Source organism: Guillardia theta (assembly GCF_000315625.1).
Source record: "Guillardia theta CCMP2712 unplaced genomic scaffold GUITHscaffold_74, whole genome shotgun sequence".
NCBI lineage: Eukaryota > Cryptophyceae > Pyrenomonadales > Geminigeraceae > Guillardia > Guillardia theta.
In genome coordinates, this window is record NW_005434600.1 from 53,910 (window position 1) to 61,436 (window position 7,527).

The following is a 7,527-nucleotide window of genomic DNA, read 5'->3' on the forward strand; positions in this document are numbered from 1 at the left end:
ATTGCGCTGAGCCCATCTCCATGGTGGTGGTGAAAGAGGAGGAGGAGGCAGGGATCAAGATCTCACCCGCTCCAGCGCTGCATCTTCCATGTTGAACTTCATAGTGTCTAAGAGCAGCTCATCCGCCACCCGGTTGCTCCCGACAAGCTGACTGATGGAGGAGAAGGAGGAGGAGGAGGCGTCCTGCTCTCCGTGGGAAGCAGGCAGGCATGCAGACTCGGAAGTCAATACTCGGTAGAGGTTGCAGCTGCAGTAGCCGGTTCGTCCTAGTTGCCTGCAGTCTACAAGTTCCTGAGCCCTCGACGAGCCTTCGCTGCTCCTGCTCTTGGCCTGTGACGACGGCAGCGACGAGGTGGCGGTGCGGGACGGAGCAGTCTGACTGACTTCCTGCTGCTGTCTCTGACTTTCATGTGCGATGTGATCGGATCGAGGGATCAGCTCAATGATCAAAATCGCCTCATGCTCAGCCTTGGTCTGTGCTACGACATGCCTGACGCTGGGAGGCTTGCAGCTCAGGGAGGGAAACATTGATTTCCAGTTCTGAAAGGTTTCAGGTGTCATGGTTTATTGAGGGGAAAGAGAGGAGGAGGAGGAGGAGGAGGAGGAGGAGGAGGAGGAGGAGGAGGAGGAGGAAGAGGAGGAGGAGGAGGAGGAGGAGGAGGAAGAGGAGGAGGAAGAGGAGGAGGAGGAGGAGGAGGAGGAGGAAGAGGAGGAGGAGGAGGAGGAGGAGGAGAACAAGTACCTGTAGAGAGTGCAGGTGGACGAAGCCCTTCCTAGTTGACATCTCCGCGTGCAGGTCAACGATCTGGTTGATGCCCAGGTTGCAAGGAACAAGGTCCATGTTGACCTCGCGATTCAGCGCAACGACGAGCTGAAGGGTATGAGGAGGAGCGCATGCTGCGCCGTCCAAGCACATCATGGACGCTAGAAGACATGTCACTGTCATCAACAGGTCGAACACCAACGAGCGCTCACCGTGGAACAAGCAAGGGTCGAGCATGCGACAGGAGGCGGACTGCGCGCATCTATCGGGGTACGACTGCTTGCTGGACAGTTGCGACTCCATCTCAGCCTTCTTGCTCTGTGTCGCTCCGGGAGACTGGAGGGAGGAGGGGGAGGCGAGAGCCTCTTGCTTCCCTGGCAGCTTTTGGCTCAGCAATCGTGAGTGCGATGCTGAATGAAAGTTGAGGATCCTCGCTGACGCCCTAGCTGACCTCTTGCTGATGATCTCTTTGACACCCACCGACGTCTTGCCTGCATGCGTCGAGCCCTCGTGGGGGAGATGGTGGGAGGGTTCGTCGAGCCCTTGGGAAGTCAAGCTCGGCTCCTGCCTTGAAGGAGTGTGGAAAGTTTCCTCTAGCGTCCGGAACGATTCCTCGACGTCCTTGAAGCCGAGGTTGGTCTGTTGCGAGAGATCAGGAGGGAGTCAGACCCTGAGGTTGAGAACTGCTGCTGCTGCTGCTGCTGCTGCTGCTGCTGCTGCTGCTGCTGCTGCTGCTGCTGCTGCTGCTGCTGCTGCTGCTGCTGCCCTCTCTGAAATACTACTCCAAGCTTGCTCGGTCTCCCTTTCCCCTCTCGCTCCCTCCCCCCTCCCTCTCCCTCCTTGATCGCTATCACGCACTTACCATCGTCGGAGTCAGGCATATCTGCCGCAGTCCCATCTTGCAGCAAAGTGCATATTGCATCGCTGATTGCAAACACTCAATCTTCAAGATATAGCTCTTGATGAAATCATGCATCTTTGCGCAAGTGCTTTCAATCTGACCACGAAACCATTAGCAATCAATGTGAGAAAGAAGAGAACAAATGTAGTATAGAGAATCATCATATTTAGCCATTGTCTCCGCTCCTTCTTCAATCCTTATCATCAATGTCCATTGTCATCGTGATCTCCCCCTTTACCCTCATCGTCGTCATCGTCATCGTCATCGTCATCATCATCGTCATCGTCATCAATTCCACATCTTCTCCTCCTCTTCACCAACAACATCAACAGCAAAATCATCACAATCAGTACCTCGCATCCGTAAAAGAACATCTGGACTTGCTGCTTGCATGCCGTGAGCAGAACAACTTTCGGCATGATCGCATCCCCATCGTTCAACCGCGCGCGGAGAGTCGGAATGCGAAGTGTGCTCGTTGCTCCCTGGTCCTTCCTCCCCTCCACGTTCGAGCACACAGATCTATAGCTCCAGCTCCCTCCCTGCACATGTTCCGTTCTCAACCATCCTCCCGCTAGCTCCGACAGGTCGAGCAGGGCGCCCTTGGCCGAGTCGCGGCGGACGACGACAGGAATGATCTCGTCGGGAGGGGAGGGATTGTGGGGAGAGGAGGGAGTGCACGAGGGGGAGGAGGAGGAGGAGGAGGAAGAGGGAGGAGGAGGGGAGCAAATCTGCCATGTCTTGATAAAGGAGTTGTCTTTCAGGATCGAAGAAATCTCCCTCATGATATCGCAGATGAGAATTTTGCTGATCCAGGGAGGAAGACCGAGCTCAGACTTGACTTGGCACGTCTGGATGGGGGAGGAGGGGAGGAGGGAAAGTTTCCCCCAGCACTCCAGCGTCTGCTCTACCATCCCCTTGCAGAGAGGGAGGGAGGGAGAGAGCGGGACATCAAAGTACATCTCGGATGCTGACTCCAGCATGGCCTGGTCGAAGCAAGAGACTATCTTCTGGACCAGGTTGTTCGCTTTGACCTGACCTTGCAACCATAGGGTAACTCGGCAGAACCGAACATCATCACCATCGTCATCATCGTCGTCGACATCATTGTTGTTATCGTCATTGCCATCGTCGTCATTCTTGCCGAGTGATGCCTCTGAGGGCTCGCTCCCTCTTGACTCGTCGTCTGCTACCCACTGTGCTCGGATGCATTCACTATCGTCGAGCAGATCCAACAAGACGCCCTCCTCCTCCTTTGTTGGCACGTGAGTCGGCCTGGCTGCCAGCTGCAACTCAAACAGGGCCAGTCCATTGCCGAGGTTGAACTTTGTTTGAGCGATGGCGGTGTTTGGAGAATGAACGTTGAGCGGTGAAACATCAGCAATGGAGTTCCTGTTGGATATGGAGAGATGATGAGGTTTTCTTGCCATGCTCGCCGCGTGATGTCTCGACAACAACTCATTCTCGTCATCCTGAGGGGAGGAAGAAGATGAGAAAAGAGAAACGGGAGGAGAGGAAAGCATGGGGTTGAGAGGTGAGGATGGAGATAAGGGGGAGAGAGAAAGATGGGATGATAGAGGATCAAAAGTGACAAAAAGAGAAAATATGAGAGAAAGAGCAAGAGAGGAGGAGGATGGGGAGGGGAGAGACGGAAAGAGAAGAAAGAGTGGAGATGAGAGGGAACGGAGAAGTTCAGCGCGGAGAACAAGGTTGAGAATGGGGGAAGAAGTGTCAGTTGTGGAATATGTGAATGTCAGAAACAACTGGATGTTTGTTGAATGCGACGATGGTTCAGGTGAGATGTACAGGCAAAGCGTGTTGAATTGTCACCTGATGTGCATAGATGAAAAGAATCTTGGGGCAGTTGTTCGAGAACCTGCTGGCATCTTCTCTGTTCTCTTCTGACTTGTCAGCGATTTCTTGTTCATCAAGCATCATGAATGATGGACTTCTTGTACTCTTCTCAACACACAGCGGGAAGAAATTTCTCTGCAAGCTCCTTTCGATGAAGAGGGGCAGGAAAGAATCAGAGGCAAAATGCTTGGGGAGGAAGACGGATCCAGAGATTGCCGCTGAGGCTTTTGTTGGGGCGATCATGGAAATGTCAGATTGTGACAGCTGCAACATGTGTCAGAACAGAAATTGTTTGTGATGTGAAAGCAACGATGACGATGACGACGATGATGACGATGATGATCATGACGATGACGATGATGATGATGATGATGATGACGATGATGATGATGATGACGATGATGATGATGATGATGATTGAGATGATAGAGATGATGATGGTGGTGGTGATGATGATGACGTTCTTTGGAGGACACAGAACAGCAGAATGAAGAAGAGCATAAACGAACAGCAGAACAAAGACAACCAGGATCGCACTCTTGGAGGACAGTCTAGAGTCTTGTTTGTAACATCAATGTCTACCTTCAGTTGCGGATTTCTCATCAGCATGAAAGCTAAAGTCCTTTGAGCAAGGTCATCAATTGCTGACTGGAGAATCCCTGAGAAGTTGCAGAGAAAGTCAGTACAAGGTGCATCGACTCCAAATAGCGAGAAGACGATGCGGGAGCGAGATATTGAAGACTGGCAAGTCTTTTTGTGGTCGTAAGAAGCTTGCTGCTTTCTGATTTGCTCCTCTGTTTCACAGACGTCTTCTGATCTGTCTTGTTGAGGAATTTCGGTTGACGTGTCTGACTTGTCTTGTTGAGGGGCGTCGATCGTTCTGTCTTCACTGTTGGAGATAATTTCGGATGTGATGAGGTAGACATTTCCTGTGGATTCTTGCAAGATGAAGACTGATTTGTTGTTCATGATGGTGTGAGGCTGTAGAATTTTTGTTCTTAGAAATTTCATCGCGTCTTCTGCACTGAGACGTCCATACACGTTGACGGCTGTAACGCGGAAAGTTAGGGAATGAGAGGAAAGGAGAGAGGAGGTAGGAGACAGGAGAAAAGAGGAGAGGACAGGAGAGGAGGAGAGGAGGAGAGGAGGAGAGAGGAGAGGAGAGGAGAGGAGAGGAGAGGAGAGGAGAGGAGGAGAGGGTAGGGTAGGGTAGGGTAGGGTAGGAGAGGAGAGGCTGAAGGGAGGAGTTTGCTAGAGGAAAAGAAGCAGAGGAATTCTCTAGCAGATACAAACTCACTCATAGTCGCGCAAACTTTGCACTTGAAGAAAGTCTCTTCAACCGTCTCTTCCACCATGCACTTGAACGATCTCTCTGTGGAGAATGATCAGCCTTTCTCAACTTTGCGACGCTCCTCTCGACCAAACCTTGCTCTTCTACCTGAACTTGCTCTTGTTTCCTCTCACTCGCATCTGCTCAAACACTTGAACAAGACAAGCGTGTTTGTGAATGCGTGCTCTCACATTGTAGTAGCTGTACGTTGAGAACTCTGCTCTCCAGCACTGAGCTCAACATTACAGCTCTGTTGGCGTCCCGGCAGACTTCTTGAACCTGTCACAGAATTCAGATACTAATCCTTTGATGATGACGATGGTGGTGGTGGTGATGATGATGATGATGGAAATGGTGATGATGATGATGGAAATGGTGACGATGGGAGATGATGGAGATGGTGATGGTGAAGGTGATGATAATCATGATGATGATAGAAATAGTGATGATGCTGATGATGTTGTTGTCTTTGTTGTCGTTGTAGTTCAGAAAGGGGAAGACAACAGGAGGAAGAGGGGTGCGGGTAATGTATCTTCCCTCAGAGGAAAGACAATCAAAAGAGGTTCACTGTTTCACCTCGTTGATAATATCTTGCAATGAGGGCCCTTGTTCACAACTTTTGTGGTACGAAATTTCACAAGTATCATTGCCGACTCGCGCAATCTGCCAAAGAGTCTGTGAGAGAAAGTAAGAAATTGGTAAAAATCCCACAATCCATGCAGACTCGACGGTGTTTGCATCAAAGTTCCAGATCTGTTGTTGCTGACAACAGCTTTTTGATACGAGTGCGGAATCTAGAGTGTTTGTGTTATTCGTGTCTGGTTTCTCATTTCCTTCAACGTTGGCTGCAATTTTGCTGAGATAAAACAAGAAAACTTGTGAGGGATTGACTGCAATCAAGCAAGTCAAACAAGACATTAAGTTCTTACTTGTCCTCGTTGTTAACAGCCTTTGATTCTCTGACATCGCCGTACAGTTGAGATCTGGACCTCCTTTCTTTCCACTCGTCGTGATAAAAATGAGAGATGAACATGTCTTCTTGGATCCGGGTGAACTTGACAAGTTGAAAATTCAGGATGAGATGAAAAACATGAAGAAAGAGCAAATACAAGGAAAGATATCATGGGGAGCACTCGGAATCTCAACATCATCTCCAACATTACTTCATCCAAGTCACCTGTAGAGTACTTCTTCGACATAGCCTTCTGATCATCTCGTCATAGCAAACCTGCTTGTCTACACCTAAAATCTCAGTCAGCAACACAAACATCACAAGGTTTCATGCTTTACCATCTGCAAGTTCGAAGTTGTAACTTCCCTTCATCAGCCCTCTATCCGCATTGTTCCAAACTGTCTCCTATCCCCGCGTATCAGCTGACAACAACAAGCTCGAGCAAGATCTTCTCTTGTACCTGCAGCAGCTGCAAGACTGTGTTGAGGAGCTCAGGTGCAAGGCTGAAGAGGATACAACTTCGACTGAGGATGCATGCAGATATTGCTCCTCCTGCAAACATCTCAACAAGGAGCAAAGGGTGTCAAGTACGCACTGATTGCTTTCACTCTCTCCCCGACGCAGAGCTTGTATGAGTCCGGTACTTGATCGAGCTGTGACGAAAGTGAGCGGAAGATTTAGATACATTCAGAAACTATACAAGGACCAAGGCAATGTACACGCATCATGGTGAAAACTTAGATGCGTCAAGGGAAAAACTTGTATCAAGGGAAAATTCAAATGTAAGAGGAAGGCGTATCGAATCAGCAAACATGAAGATGTATCTCCAACGGTGATCAATTCGTCACATGAAGAAAGCCTATGGAAGGGCGAAGACAACATGGAGGGGAATGAGTTGTTGTTTTCAACTCTCAGACCTGCAGGATTCGGGTTGATTGCATATCTTGCCATTTTGATTTGTTGCTCTTGTTCAGACAAGAAGAAAGATTTTCTGCCTCTTCCTTCTCTGCCTGCCTGCTGCTTGCATCGGCCGACAAGATGCTTGTAGGGAAGTAGCACAACAACACAATCTCTACATCCTTGGCATCTGATCCCGACGTACAACCTCGGAATTCAAGTTTGGTGAGGATTGAATATGACAACTCCTTGTTAACTTCGAAGTTGTTTGAACTCACTGACATGACGCTGAGCGAGTCTGTCTGCGAGGAGCTGCGGGAAAGGCTGCCCCCTTGCTTTTCAGCCTGCTGGTTCTTCCTCCAGGACTCGCTCTCTGGCTGGTTTGTTCCTGAAGTTGCCTCGAGGACGAAGTACGACTTTCCTTTCTCCACCTGGTTGTTCACATGTCAGGAGCGCAGTCAGAGTGCTCAGTGACAACCTGCATGATGTACTGACTGACAACTTCTTGGATGCTGAGACAGACGTTGTGCGATGGAGAACAATTCTTGTCCTGAGTGCTTTCGATGAGTGTTGAAAGTGCAGTGAACAGAACAAACTGACTGACCGTGGAGGTTGTGGAACTTTCCTGGAGGACAGCAAGAGGGAGGAAAGGGCTGACGGGTATGCATACTTCCTTGCACCACTCCATGCATGTGGAGATGTCGCTGTCACGGATGCTCCTGTTGTTGTGATGGGTGAGATGAGGAGGGGAGGGGAGGGAGAGGAGAGTAGAGGAGAGTAGAGGAGGGTAGAGGAGAGGAGTGGAGTGGGAGAGGAGATGAGAGGAGAGGAGC

General features: G+C 50.0%; 1 protein-coding gene across 1 annotated transcript in view; it reads right to left on the reverse strand.

Moving 5' to 3' along the window:
* Nucleotides 1-54: 54 nt before the first annotated feature.
* The window catches only part of GUITHDRAFT_114278 (hypothetical protein), a gene marked incomplete at both ends in the record, with an annotated part of 12,846 nt that continues 5,373 nt past the window's right edge, over nucleotides 55-7,527 (reverse strand). The window contains 19 exons of the mRNA XM_005826472.1: nucleotides 55-540; nucleotides 743-924; nucleotides 976-1,402; nucleotides 1,626-1,687; nucleotides 1,903-3,133; nucleotides 3,492-3,779; nucleotides 4,098-4,564; nucleotides 4,813-4,887; nucleotides 4,941-4,985; nucleotides 5,037-5,124; nucleotides 5,422-5,508; nucleotides 5,557-5,735; nucleotides 6,034-6,087; nucleotides 6,136-6,202; nucleotides 6,258-6,349; nucleotides 6,393-6,450; nucleotides 6,715-7,125; nucleotides 7,173-7,319; nucleotides 7,365-7,413. Of these exons, the coding sequence (XP_005826529.1) occupies nucleotides 55-540; nucleotides 743-924; nucleotides 976-1,402; nucleotides 1,626-1,687; nucleotides 1,903-3,133; nucleotides 3,492-3,779; nucleotides 4,098-4,564; nucleotides 4,813-4,887; nucleotides 4,941-4,985; nucleotides 5,037-5,124; nucleotides 5,422-5,508; nucleotides 5,557-5,735; nucleotides 6,034-6,087; nucleotides 6,136-6,202; nucleotides 6,258-6,349; nucleotides 6,393-6,450; nucleotides 6,715-7,125; nucleotides 7,173-7,319; nucleotides 7,365-7,413 (4,495 nt within the window). The remainder of the gene's footprint in view (nucleotides 541-742; nucleotides 925-975; nucleotides 1,403-1,625; nucleotides 1,688-1,902; nucleotides 3,134-3,491; nucleotides 3,780-4,097; nucleotides 4,565-4,812; nucleotides 4,888-4,940; nucleotides 4,986-5,036; nucleotides 5,125-5,421; nucleotides 5,509-5,556; nucleotides 5,736-6,033; nucleotides 6,088-6,135; nucleotides 6,203-6,257; nucleotides 6,350-6,392; nucleotides 6,451-6,714; nucleotides 7,126-7,172; nucleotides 7,320-7,364; nucleotides 7,414-7,527) is intronic.